The sequence below is a fragment of the Calliphora vicina genome, chromosome 5, assembly GCF_958450345.1.
Source record: "Calliphora vicina chromosome 5, idCalVici1.1, whole genome shotgun sequence".
Taxonomy (NCBI): Eukaryota; Metazoa; Arthropoda; class Insecta; order Diptera; family Calliphoridae; genus Calliphora; species Calliphora vicina.
In genome coordinates, this window is record NC_088784.1 from 46,272,484 (window position 1) to 46,287,416 (window position 14,933).

The following is a 14,933-nucleotide window of genomic DNA, read 5'->3' on the forward strand; positions in this document are numbered from 1 at the left end:
GTGACTCCAATTACGTCAAGAAAATTTCCATCCAATATATTCAAGAACTCTTCAAATTTAGAGGTGCGTATTGTTGGTTTGATACTTTGAATATTAATGTGACCTATGTTAAAATATTGTCCCCTATTAGAAAAATTTCTAAAAATATAATCATTATTACTTGTGATATAACCTAAATTATTTCCAGTATTCATTTTGAAATAATAAATCTATGTGTGGTAATAATAAATATATGCATAAATGTAGTTATAATTCAAATTTGTATATACAGTATTGGCCACAACTAAAGCACCCCCTCAATGGATTTTTTCAAATCATAATTTTTTTGATAAAAACGGCTTTTTTGGGATGTATTTTGTATATATTTTATTAACTTATATTGTTAATGTTCATATAACATTCATTTAGTAAAAGATAATTTTATGAACAATTAATATAAAATTATAACCGATTATGGCCAATAAGCTAGGTTGTTGTATAAAAACTCAAAACGCAACGGACAAAACAAAAGCACCCTCTTATAAGATGTTTAAAAATTTGACCCGGTACTGCATATTTGCAATGTGAATTATCGCGAATCACAATGAATGGACTTAAAAATACCAAAAGATACAAATATAGGAAGACGTAGTGTGCAAAATTTAACTTTTATACAGTTTATTGTGAAAAAACAATGACAAGGAACAAGAACTCCAGTAAATTTAAAATTAAAGTTATTAAAGACTGGAAGACGGGCTTATCACTACATGAATTTAGTAAAAAATATTCAATTAACAGATCAGTAATTTCCAGGCTCGTTTCAAAATTTTTTAAGACTGCATCTCCGGTGCATTCTGGAGGTCGTTCGCGAAAAAAAACACGACATTATGATTCCTTGATCAAAAGAGCAATACAAAAAGATCATACAGCATTAAGATTATGCGTTAGCGAAAGAACAATCCGTAGAAGAGTAGTAGAAGCCCGATTATTCAGCTGACGACTAGCAAAAAAAAACATAAGAACAAGAAAGCTAGACTGAAATTTGCCAAAGCCCACATCGACTGGAGTTCCCTGCCGAATCCAAATACAACTTAAAAAGTTCCGCTGAAATAAGGCGTGTACGCAGACCAAAAGGAGGAAGACTGAATCCTAAGTATTGCAAAGGAACAATTAAACATGGAGGAGGCAATGTAATGGTCTGGGGTTGCTTTTCTGGTCAAGGATTTGGGCCAAATCATAAAATTTATGGGATTATGGATCGGTTCATGTACCGTGATGTATTGAAAGCTGTAATGTTGCCTTATGCCAGTGAAGAGATGCCAATTATAGGGAGCTTCCAACAGGATAACGATCCTAAGCACCCCTCCAAAGTTTGTAAGACTTGGCTACACAGCAATAAGATTCAAGTTCTTCATTGGCCTGGTCAATCTCCCGATCTCAATCCTATTGTGAACTTGTGGCACATTGTTAATATGAAAATAAATCGTGAAAATTGTTGAAATAAGGATCGGAAATTTTCACGATTTATTTCATGCCGTTAAAATAGCCTGGAAGGAAAGGAATATCGAAAAACGCCATAAAAACATATTATCTTCTATGCCAAGAGATGTTCTTGTGCCATCCAAAACAAAGGATTTGCAACAAAAAATTAACTAAAATTTTTTGTATAGTATATCCTTGAAGGGGTGCTTTAATTTTGTCCGTTTCATTTTCTACCTTAAAATATTTTTTGATTTTAAGTTACCTCTTATAGAAAGGTTAACTTTGAAAGTATTTGTTTATCAATACTAAACATATTAACAAATGAAAATAATACATAATAGATATTTAAAACTTTGATTTTATACAAAAAAATTCATTGAGGGGGTGCTTTAGTTATGGCCAATACTGTATGTATAATTCAATAATACAATTTGGAAAAATATAGCTTTTAATATAATGTATGTAGTATGTATTAATTTAAATAATAATTGACAAAATATTTTTTAATATATATAATTCTTTTTTATGTTTAAGTAAAAATATATCATTAGCTTAAATGGATGGTTGCATGACCAATTCAAACTAAAAATAAAAACAAAGTTGATATATTAAAGGCCTTATTCATAATCAATTTTTAAATTTATTACAGGTTTATAAAACAAATTTAGTATTGAAATTCTGTTTCATAAATCTCTTATAAAATTAAAAATTGATTATGAATAGGGGGGTATATTTTTATGACAAATCTAATATACTGAAATTCGTTATTCATAATCAAGTTTTAATTTATTAAAGGTATATAAAACAGATTTTTATGGGAAATTTTGCTTTATAAACCTTTTATAAATTAGAAATTGATTATATATAAGACTGTAAATCAAAAATGACGATTGTTAATGAAATGGAGTTAATGAAAATTAGTGTAGTTAATAAAAAATTAATGTTTTATTTTAGTTTGTTTTGGTTTTTGCTGTGTAAATAATTTAGTTATGAAAATAAAAGTTATGTAAACTAGAAATTACACTAACAATACACGTTAGACAATTTGGTATAAAAAATTATGGAATGAAAATTAATATAATAATTTGTGTATGTTATTTAGTTATATAAAGAAAAAAAAGAAAAAACAATTATTTAAACTAGGCATTAAGCTAATAATACATGTTAGACAATTTGGTATAAAATTATGGAATGAAATGAAAAAAATACGGATTAATTAAAGTAGTGAAGATATAACCTTACTGGCAGTAGATATTTCAATTTTCTTGAGCCTGTTCACCAAATTCTTCATAGCATTCCCAAAATGTCAGGTATTTATTTGATCCATTAGGCATTACAATTTTTACTTTGGGAGTGTCATTATGTAGCAGTTGGAATTTTGATATCCTATTAGTCCTCTTCAATTTACGACAAAAATAGGATAATTTACGTTCCATAGGTGTAAGGTTGTCATTAAGATAGACCCTAGCATTTATATCACATATGTTGCGCCTTTGTTTACGATTTTCATTTTGGGCTTGGCTATCATTTACATTACCCTCATCTTGAACATCCAAATTTGTATCTGCATCATTGATTAAATCCTCATCATCCTTTACAAAATCAGATAGTTTAAGTTTTCCATATTTAAAATATTTTTCCATGAGCAAATCTTTTTTTTGTACAGAATTGAACTTTATTAAAATTTTATCCTTTTTGTTCACAAAGCAGCACTGTTGGATGTCACAATCAGATATACTGACATCTAAGAACCCTCCAAGATTTCTTACTGTCTCAATTATGTTATTTGAATGAGACATACCCGTAGCAATAATATCACATCGATTTAGTCTTTTGTGAAGCACATTATTATCAATTTCGAGTTGCGAAACTTTAGACGCTGTAACTTTGTTGTTCTTATGGCAAAAATCTATGTCACTTCTGAGTTCAGAAATCTTTAGGGAAAAAGCAGTATTCATTTGTTCCATCATGTTTTTGAAATTCTTATTAGTTTCTTCAAATCCTGATTTGATTTCATTACGCAGGGCTTTTATTTGACATTTATTGCTTATGGGTGAAGATACATTGTCATCCTGGCAATTTCCACAAAAGAAACCAAGCATACTGTTGTTCATAATTAGTTTCATCTCATCTTTATTGACTTTTGCACATTTAAGATGGCACCAGTTGTCACATATTATACATTGAATAGCTCCACTTTTTTTTCGATATATTAACATTGCATCCAGAGCAAATATATTGATGGTCAACAGACATGTTAATATTTTATAGTTAGTGTCTTAAGTAAATCATTAACAGGTGCAAATATTTAAGTTTGAGGTTATATTGAAGGACATGAATGAAGTATATAAATTATGCAGTTTTATAGCTTAATTTTGCACAATTTTATTTACTCTAATTATTTTAATAAATTGTCTTCACAATAATTTATAAATATTAAAAATATTTTGCCAATTGTAAAACACGTTTACTTGCACATTCTAGCGTTGCCAGATCTATTGTTATATTCACCCTTATTCTACTTGGCGTCGTCGACATCGTCGTCAATATTGAGTCAAAAAATGGTATGTGTTTCTCCGAAATCGATAACAATTGATAACTTCTGACAGAATTTTATACTTTTATAAGTCGGGTTAAAGTACAAAACGCTGTCAAAAGTTACCAATTGTTATTGATATCGGCGTAACATATACCATTTTTTGACTCAATATTGACGACGATGTCGACGACGCCAAGTAGAATAAGGGTGATTATCATTTCACAATTACACAAATTCTTTCAATTTGTTTTATTTAACTTGTTTTTTTCATATGAAAACATTTGAATTTATTTATCATTTTTTCACTAAACGAGAATCAGAAACTCTATGAAAATATGAAACAATTTTCATTTCACCGTTTCACAGAACCAGAATCGACCCCCTGGCATCCATACATCAGTCGTAAATGGTTTGTTTATACAGTGGTGGCCACCAATTTAAGACAATTACTTGAATTTTTTTCATCAACTGAATTTTAAGTGCGATAGAACCAAAATAAAAGGACCTCTAAAGGTATGAAATTTATTATTAATGTTTCTAGTTTCTGAAAAATGTTTGGAAAAATCGGTAAAACATATATGGTCAAATATATGTGGAAATACGTTGACCCACCTCAGCGAACATCCGCTGTTAATAACATGATATGACCGAAACTAATGGAACTAAAAATGCGAAATTTGGTCCGAATGTTTTATAATAATAAAAATATAATTATATAAATGTGAGGAAATATGTTTATTTAAAAAAAAATTTGTTAGTCAAGTTGTAGAAAAATCTTATGAGTTCGTGGTGAATATGTATGAATTGATACAGTCGAATAAAACTTACTTGTGTGTTAAAACAGTCCTCATGCATACATATTTGTGGAAATATTTGAAAAAATAATTGACAATTACATGGAATTTAGCAAACAATTTTTGTCAATATGTATGTCAAATAAGTTTAATATATACTGAATTCATGTCACTTAATTTTATGACGATCGGTCCATAATTAGTCATAGCTCCCATATAAGGCCCTCTACCGAAACTCACTTTAACGAGCACAAATCTCTTAAAAATGTTGGTACAAACATAAAATTCAACAGAAATGGAGATCGGTTCTTAATTAGTCATAGCTCCCATATAATGCCCTATTCCGAAAATAAATTATAGTGCAGGGTATTACATGGTCGGACTTGACTGAACGTACTTTGTTACTTGTTTTTATCAGCATACACTTAACCTTTTTATAAGTAAAGCTGATGCAAAAAACAAAAAAAAAATAAAGTTCAACTATAGCTTTAAATTTCTCAACAAATGCTGAACCGAAATTAAAACCGTAGAAAAATTCAAGAAAATATCTGTCCATAAAAAAAAATCTAAAATATCTCTGTCGGTTCAAAAGTTACAGAGTTTTGGCCGATGAAAAACGATCCTGAGCCACTGTTATGAAGATCGTCCCATAACACTGTGCACGAAATTGACACTTTTTTTCCGGCGTGTTAAACTAATTCGATTACACTGAATCTAGTGGTTCTAACCGTTATTTTAGGTTAGCTCTTGTTTTCGAGATATACCGTTATTTCGAAAATGGAGGAGGTTGCATAACATATATTCGCGTAACTCAAAAACGGTTTAGTTTATTGGGCGCTTCGCCAACCCAATTTGAAGAAAGAAATAGTACTAATAAGTCTATCTTAGTGAATTAATACTAATTCAGGATAACATGCCTCTAGTTTCATGTTTATTGATTCATTGTAATATGGATTCTAGCTCATTCGAAACGTATTATTAGAATAAAAAAGTACCATAAAGACTCACATTTTGTATTCCTAATCAGCATCATGATTCTGGGTCCATTATTATAGAAAATACTAAAGAATGGTACCACTTAAGTCTCCTTTTGTGAATTCTAACTCATTCAGAATCATTGGGTTAGTTCTCCGTTTTAGTATTGAATACATTAAATTCATGAACCAGCTAATCATTTTTTTATTTTCTTTATTGAATCTTTCTTTTGAGAAATTTAAAATAAGTGTTAAAATCTTAACCTCAACTAAAACTAAAGTTGTTATTGCCGCTACAATGTGTCCAACATGAGTGCTCGTTAAATGATTATCTGGCCAGATCTAGTGCTTCAAATCGCCTCAGTCGTCTATGACCCTCAAATGACTGCAACTCCAAGGCAAGGGGATTTGGATGATCCATTAGTTTTGAAAAGTATTTTAAACTGGAGTATTATGGGGACATTGGATATTACTATTTCGAATATACCTGTTATTGTCCTTAACAGTGCTGATTGCTTTCTTTGCAATTTTTCAACTTTAGATGAGGAGGCTGTTCCCCATAGCTGAATGCCGTATATCCATATCGGTTTTATAATTGTTTTGTACAAAAGCACTTTGTATTCCAAGTCTAGTGCAGACCGTGGATCAATTAACCAGTACAATTGAACTGACTTTAATTTTATTTGTCTAACCTTGGCTTCAATATGGTGGGACCATGCTAAACGGCGATCAAGATGGATACCGAGATATCTCGCATGGCTCTGTTCTGGAATTTTGATATTATTTATCTGTATGGAAGGACAACTATCTCGTGTTAGAATAAATGTAACGTGAATACATTTTGTTGCATTGACTTTAATTTTTCATTTGTCCAGCCATTTTTCCAAATCGCCGATGTGAGACTGGAGTTGTTCACAAGTTGTACTTAAAAACGGTATCGTCCGCAAATGCAGATGTGTGAGTCAGTGCGCTAGTAGGCATATCTGCAGTGTATAAAATATATAGGCACGGCCCTAGAATACTTCCCTGTGGTATACCAGCGGATATTTTTCGTCGTGTCGAGATCACATTTTTTGATCTGATTTGGAAAGATCTTTCTTGTATGTAATTTTTAAGCAGTTTATGTACATTCGCAGGTAGTAATCTAGTAATTTTGTGTATTAGTTCATTGTGCCAGACTTTATCGAAGGCTTGAGATATGTCAATAAATAATGCGGAGCAATACTGCTTGCTCTCGAAGGTTTTCCGAATAAGTGTAGTTATTCGATTTACCTGTTCGATAGTACTATGTTTCTTTCTGAAACCAAATTCAGGAATAATGCAATTTTCGTCAAGGTGCATTATAAGTCTCTTCAGTAACAATTTTTCAAAAAGTTTTGAGAATATTGACACAGGCTAGCGACTTGAGTGACATCTTTTCCCGGTTTTGGTATCATCCAATTAGTAGTATAGAGTTAAATATGGACAAAATAATTCTTAGTGCTTAGTTGGGCAGATGACTTATCATCGTGGTAGTAATTTTATATAAGACCTTTGATTGTCATCTTCATGGTAGAGAACCGGAATTTTAGTGGGGCTGGCACCACATTATTTATGACATTATCACTAATAGATGAATTTGTATCATTTGGGGTAAATACATTCTCCAAGTGATTGGCAAATGCTTCGATTTTGTCTGAAGTATTTTTTACCCATTCTTCGTTCTGAAGGCGTATGGGCGGGCGACTCATATACAATATGGCATTGCATATTTTTCACAGTCTTCCAAAGGTTGTATTCTGTTTTCTTAGGATCTAAGTTTTTAAGATAATTTCTCAGGTTAGATTCCTTTTATTAATCTTTAAGGCGACGTGAAGTCCATACATTTACTGTTTCGCCACATGCTCTACCACTTGGATGTTTTGTATCATAATTATAGTATCCGTTAATACTGAAACAGTTCTTTATGGTAAAGTGTGTTTACGAGTAGTACATCAATTTCCTGGAGCTGGAGGAATTGTTGTACTTCATTCTTATGTTGGCTAAGGCCGTTAGCATTCCAAAAACTAATTCTTATAGAATTCATTTTTTATTTAGCATGATCTGCATGAGCATGTTTTGATTCTGCATCAATTGTTGACACATATTTTGGATATTCGCCATGAAACTGTTCATGGTTTGAATTAAATTCTCAATAGAGCTTTGAGAGTTAGTGTCGGGTACTGGTACACTATAGTGTACATAATTACCCACATTGTGCTTAAAATCTTACCAAATATATGCAAAATACGTGTCCACTTTAACTATATAAAACAAGCAAACATTAAATTTTACCAAGTAACTGTACCAAATTTTGTTTCTTACTTGGGCCGAAAAATATGTTGAGCACGCGCATTAATTTCAATACAAGAATAAAAAGCCAACATATCAATAACTCATGAAAGCACATGTGCAATTCTCGTTTCAAACAAACTGTAAAATGTACGACAAATCAGTGTTATGATACCTTCAATAGTTTCTGAAAAAAGACACTGGTCCACATTAGGCGCATAGTCCACAATACCCGAAGTTACTCTATGTGTTCGTATTATATTGGTGGTGGTGGGTATATAAGATTCGTCATAGCCGAATATAACACTCTTAAGCTTCGTTTCCGCATACACCGTAACCGGCACCGAAAACGCAATTCCATACATTTGCACCGAAAAAAAGTTCGTTTCAGAAATCGGCAACGAAAATTGGGAACGAAACGGCACCGATCAGTAACGAAAAACCTGTCATTTGGGGCCGGAACGAAAACAAATTCAAGTAGGTTGTTTTCGGTGCTGTAGGAATGAAATTATTTTAATTATTATTTTATTTCAAATTTAAAGAAAATCAAAATGAATAAAAAAAAAAAAAATTTTCTTTATTGGAAGAAAAAAATTTAATGCGCGACACCCAAAATTAAAAAAATAATTGCGTTTCTGTTTTATGCCGCAACGCACCCAACTGAATCGAAAACAATTCAGAAACGAGACGGTGACGAACACCAACGTTTTTCAGTTTTCGTTATCGGCGACGACTACGGTGTATGCGGAAACCCAGCTTTACTTGCTTTTTAATATTATTGTAAAGTTCTCGGCAAGAAATGAAAACTAGTTTCGGAAATAGCATTTTAAAATATTTGTTATTTATTCAAAAACCAGAACAAAAATCTTTTAATTTTTAAATATTGTTTTTTTTTTTAGCAGACTAGCTAGGATCCTATATTTTATCGGCATATAAAAAATGTTTGCCCGATCTCACCCGATAATCATTTGAAACTCCACAAATATATCAAAAATTCACATAATTCAATTAATTAATTAATGAATTGAAATAGGTTAATTATCAAAATACTATTAAAAATATTCTTTTAACATTTATGTAAATAATATTTATTTAGTCATATAGTTTAATTATTGAAGATGATACATCCATAATGAAAAATAGTTGTTTTTAAAGAAATTAATAAGAAATACACTTGAGTTATCTCGATTTTCACGTTTATCACTACTTGCTAAATTATTAAAAATTACACTGTACAACACCAACAAAAATTACAAGGTCCGACCAATTAATTTTGATAGAGACAAAAAAAAGACACGTATATCCGCGTTTTGAAAGTTTACATCTGAATTTCATTTGAGGGGGGGTAAAAGTTTCCCAACTCAGGCACATTCTTATTATTAATCGGCATAAGAAACCACGTGATCCTTACATTTTAGGTATAAAATGTGTTCAGCAAATTTATGTAAAATGTTACGGAGAACATTTTTGTAGAATATATTAACCCTCTAAATCCTCAAGGCATGGGTCTTTTTTGTCCTTATTTTAAAAAAGATCAAAAAACACAATTAAAACAGGGATTTAAAGGGTTAAAATGTTCCGCAAAAATATTATCCGTGAAATTTTACTATAAGTCCCTGAATACACCAAAACGGAAAATTCAACCAGAAAGTCAGAAATAAGACACAACAAAAGAGAGCTTATGGTTAATTTCGCATTTATTAAGAATTTTAATTTAACATCAAGTCCTATCATATAATACCCTACACTAAGTGAATGAGCAAAAACATTTTTCTTTTAAAATTTCAATGAGTGATTTTCGGAAGTTATGGGTGCTATGACCAATTATTGACCGATCACCATGAAATTAGGTCGTGTGATTTATGTCTTTATGAAAGTTATTTATGTTGAATTTTATGTGTGTACCAATGTTTTTAAGAGATTTATGCACGTTAAAGTGCATCGAGTCTTATATGGGAGCTATGACTAAGTATGAACCGATCATAATAAAATTTGGTGACATGAATCCGGTATATATAAAACTTATTTGGAACGATATTTGTATATATACCTATATAAATAAAACATGTATGACCGATAAAGTCCAATTTCGTACGGACATTTGTATGGAGGCTATGTGAAATAATGAACCGATTTCAGCCAGTTTCAATAGGCTTCGTTCTTGGGTCGAGAAAATTATATGTACCAAATTTTATCGAAATATCTTCAAAATTGCGACCTGTACTTTGCGCACAAGGCTTACATGGACAGACGGACGGACGAACATCGTTTCAGATCGACTCAGAATGTTAATCTGAGTCACAGAAAATCACAGAAGATCGAATACATCATTCTGATATGTGTTAAGAAAATAAATGCATGCTTTTTGAAAATATAAATTTTTTACATGTAAAATAATTACATATAAAAATGTCTTTAGAACTAGCTTAAAAAATATAAAATTTTCCAGTTTCCAGCCCAAATTTCTCAATTAAAACAGCTGAGATATGCTACGAAACCATTCTATTATAAAAACATAGACTGTTTTTTTATAATTATAAAAAATAAAACACGATGATTATCAACATTTTATTTTTCGATCCTGGTAGACCATTCAGGGGAAATGCCCATATTTTTGATTGCCCTGTTGATAATTATATAAAATATTTGTTGGAAGTAAAATTAAACTTAAACTAAAATTAAACTTTTACAGAATCAAATATGAAATTAAGATATCGCACTGGTTCCTCTAAAGACCGTCAACTCAAAATTTTAAAATGTTCAGTAGAAGCAAAAAACTATTTTTTTTTTCAATACATTACAATGAAACAACTGTACGGATTAGGGATGCCAAACGGGACTGGGTTTTACAAATCCCGGCATTCGGTATTTTAGAAATGTAAATCCCGGGATTTTTCGGGACCCCGGGATTTTTCGGGACTTCGTTCAACAATAAAAACTATTTATTTCGTTAATACACTAAGTAGAAATACAACAAAGCAAAAACTAATGCATTGAATTAAAATATATATAAAGTATTGCGGAAACCGGGCGACATTTGTCCCTAGTCCCAATACATGGTCCCCTTCAGAAAATTACATTAACATTCATAATTTTCTTATAATCTATATCTATATATAAAAGAGTAACGTTACTGACTGACTGATTCATCATCGCACAGCCCAAACGGCTGAAGCTAGAATCACGAAATTTTAACTGTGGGTTCCTCCCTCCCCAAAACGATCCGATAAGAAGGGATTTTTGGAAATTCGAACATTTAGGGGGTAAAAACGGGTAAATTCGGTAACCTTATATCTTCAAAACTAATAAAGATACAAAAAAACTTAAAATTGCATGTTACTCCATTTAAAAAATAAGCTGACAGGTGTTTCGTACTTTTTTCGAAATTCGAAACATTTATGGGAGAAAACGGGTAAAAACTGTATTTTGGTACTTTTTTGCACCCTATGTATCTTTTAAACCAATAAACATAGAAACAAATTTTAAATCGTATTCTTTAATTATCAAAAAATAAAAAATATAAGCTTGGTACTTTTTGGAAATTCGAACCCTTAAGGGATAAAAATTGTGTTTATTTTTGGTACTTTTTCTATAATCTGACATAGACATACGAATATTTTATTATGATCTCCCACCACGATACAGAAATTTATTTGAATAAAATTTTACCAAAACAATGGGGATAAAAAAGGTACCAAAAAGGGGATAAAATCGGGAAAATACATTTTATTTGAAATTATTAAGCCAATTTTGATAATTTTTTTAACATTGGTTCCTGGATTCATACAAAAATTAACTAACAGGGTGTTATTTGGAACTCGAGTACCTATTGTGCCAAATCCCTGTTTACCCGGATTTGGTACAATAGGTACTCGAGTTCCAAAAAATTTGGTACTTTTTTAAAACATATTTACACAGATTTTAATATTTTGAGACATGTCTGTAGCATAAACAATTTTGGCAAAATGGAATATTTTTAAAGTTCGAACTTGAGGGGTGTTCGAGGAAGAAAAGGGAAATTGGTACTTTTCTCCTAATGGTACTTTTTTAATATTTTAAATTATTTCACTTATAGACATTAAAGTAAGCTGATTTGTATCTGAGTGAAGTTTGTGTTAGGCATAGGGTACAATACTTAGGTACCAAAATGTGAGAACTGAAATACAGGTACTTTTTTATTCATCTAATGGTACTTTTTGAATTTTATATGACAATGAACTTAGAAACATGAAATTAAGCATATATGGTCCTAAGTGAGTGTGAATTTTAGGGGTAGACTTTTTGGTACTTTTTCTTTAATCGAATGGTATTTTTTGTAATTTCTTCACCAATTAACCTAAAACCATGAAATTAAGCTTATATGGGAGTGAGTGGGAAACCACAAGTGGGGGCTTTTTGGTACTTTTTATATATTCCAATGGTACTTTTTGAATTTTCTGTAATAATGGACATAGAAATATGAAATTAGGCGTCTATGGTCCCAAGTGAGTGAAAATTCAAGGCCATACTTCTTGGTACTTTTTCTTTGTTCTCATATGTACTTTTGTGAATTTACTATAATAATGGACTTAGCGTTTCCGAAAAACCGAAGAATTTCAATACCGTGGTATCGTTTTTTTTGTTGGTTTTGTGATCATTTTTAAATATTAATTGTTATAGAAACAAAATTAGTTGATAATATAGGAAAGGCTATACAAATTTAAAATTCAAACTTGACGGGTTATGGTTTAGTGAATGCGAATTCAAAAGTGATAATCAATGGTACAATTTGTTTATTGCAATGGTACTTTTTGAATATTTTATAATAATAAACCTAAAAATTTAAAATTAGGCACACATGATTCATGAAATGAATTTGAATTCAGAAAAGGTGATTTTAGTGGTAACTTTCTTTTGCATTTTCTATAATAATGGACCCAGAAATATGAAATTAGACATTTACAATCAGATTCACAAAGGGAGACTTAATAGTACTATTTCATTCTTCTAATTGGGTGGTGAAGCGCACCGGGTCAGCTAGTAATTAATATAGTGATAAAATTGAATAAACAAGTATATGAAAAGTGATCTTTCTACCAACTCTTTTGAGGACCAGTCCATAAAAATATAACCTCTATATCAGAAAATATTTTATTGTCAATAAATAATTTGTATATAATGATATTAACATAAATTTCATTCATTCATAAATACTGATTCAAGTCCCCATAGAAGACCAAAACTACATATTGATGGTGGGTATAAAAGATTCGCCATAGCCGAATATAACACTCTTACTTGTTTTATATTAGTATTATAAGTATGTTGAAATTTAGCTTTCTAGGTTTCATCCTAAAATATTAAAAAATCTCGTAATTTTCGGGATTTGTTAATACCGAAAAATCCCGGGATTATTTTCACAAATCCCGGGATTCGGAATCGGGATTTCGGGATTAGCATCCCTAGTACGGATACAACTGTATTTTTTGGCGAAAGAATAGAGAAATTGATAGCAGATTTTTACAGTGGGTATATGCATATAAACATCGATTTCTTGCAAAAAGTGAAAATTTAAAAATTTTGAGTTGACTATCTTTAGAGGAACCAGTGCGATATATTTGTCACCATACATGTTTCGGTGGTGGATATATAAGATTCTATTCATCAGAATATAACATTCTTAGTTGTTTTGTTACGGGTTTTTAAGCATTGTATATTTTGGCACATGCTATCAACATATTTAAAACCCATTTTTAATGAAAACAGAGATATAGAGAGAGACACTGCATTAATTATTTATAATTTTATTCATTCTTCCATGATCATTCGAGCAAAAAAAAATTATATGTATCATATTATGTATGTAATTATCAAGCATTTTTTAATGAAAACATTTAGTAATAGAATTACAAAAGTTGATGTCACTATTAATTTACTTATTCTTTTTATAAATAATCACTGTTATAGCGCTTGGAGGAGTCCTTTCTTAAGCAAATGGAAGAAATGGAATCGTTGTATGGTGGAACACTCGTTGTAACAATGCCATCTGATCCTTTGCAACGAGATCATTTTACAGAATCTACACGTAGCAGTCTCTCATCATTTTCTGAAGGTTAAACAATGTTAAATACCATGAATGCATCCATCTTTCATTGCTCCATGTCTTTTGCTGATGTGTAAGGAATTGGTAATATGATGAATATAAAAATAGTCTGTCGAACAGAAAACAATTTTATAATATTTTTATTATATACAGATATAGATTTAAATAAAATATTACTGATATGTATTAAATGTATGCATTATGTTATAGATGTACGTGTATTTATAAAATTAAATATATCCATTGCATTGCTATTGTAAATAATAATTATAATACTTAATAAAATCAATAAATATCAAATGCCAGCGGAATTACCCCAATCAAGAATAAATTATGCATTTTATTTAAGTTTGTCAAACAATTTGTTTCCATTTTTATTTATTCTTTGCCATTCGTCGTTTGTTATTTGTACAATATTTATTTTGCGAATCATAATTCAATAATCTGAAGTTAAATAACTCGGGATAAACCAGAGCAGGATCACAAGCTTTTGCTTCACACACCTCAACCCACACCAAAGCACGGCCTATATTTTATTCACGTTCTTATATAAAAACACACAAAAAAAGCTAAGGATTGAGATCGAAAAATCTTAACATACATAAACAGTCAGAGTCAAAATTTTTTCATTTTCATCTATGAAGCTAAATATTTTAATTAGTGAAAGAAATATATAAGTTTCAATAAACATAAAATTAAATTTAGAGTTAACTCTTTTATTATTTTAAAAACCTTTGAAAATTAATATCGATTTCGTGGAAAATATATGGGGA

General features: G+C 30.5%; 1 protein-coding gene across 3 annotated transcripts in view; it reads left to right on the plus strand.

The window, feature by feature from the left end:
- The window catches only part of Slik (Sterile20-like kinase), a 181,917-nt gene extending 167,426 nt beyond the window's left edge, over nt 1-14,491 (plus strand). Inside the window, exon 12 of one of the 3 annotated variants that reach the window (XM_065512570.1) lies at nt 14,025-14,166. Coding sequence is in view for 1 of the 3 variants with exons in the window: in XM_065512571.1 (XP_065368643.1) it covers nt 14,025-14,174 (150 nt within the window). In the remaining 2 variants the exon portion in view is untranslated. Of the gene's footprint in view, nt 1-14,024 lie in introns of all 3 variants that reach the window. The other 2 variants (XM_065512569.1, XM_065512571.1) reach the window with 2 other exon arrangements.
- Nucleotides 14,492-14,933: the final 442 nt, after the last annotated feature.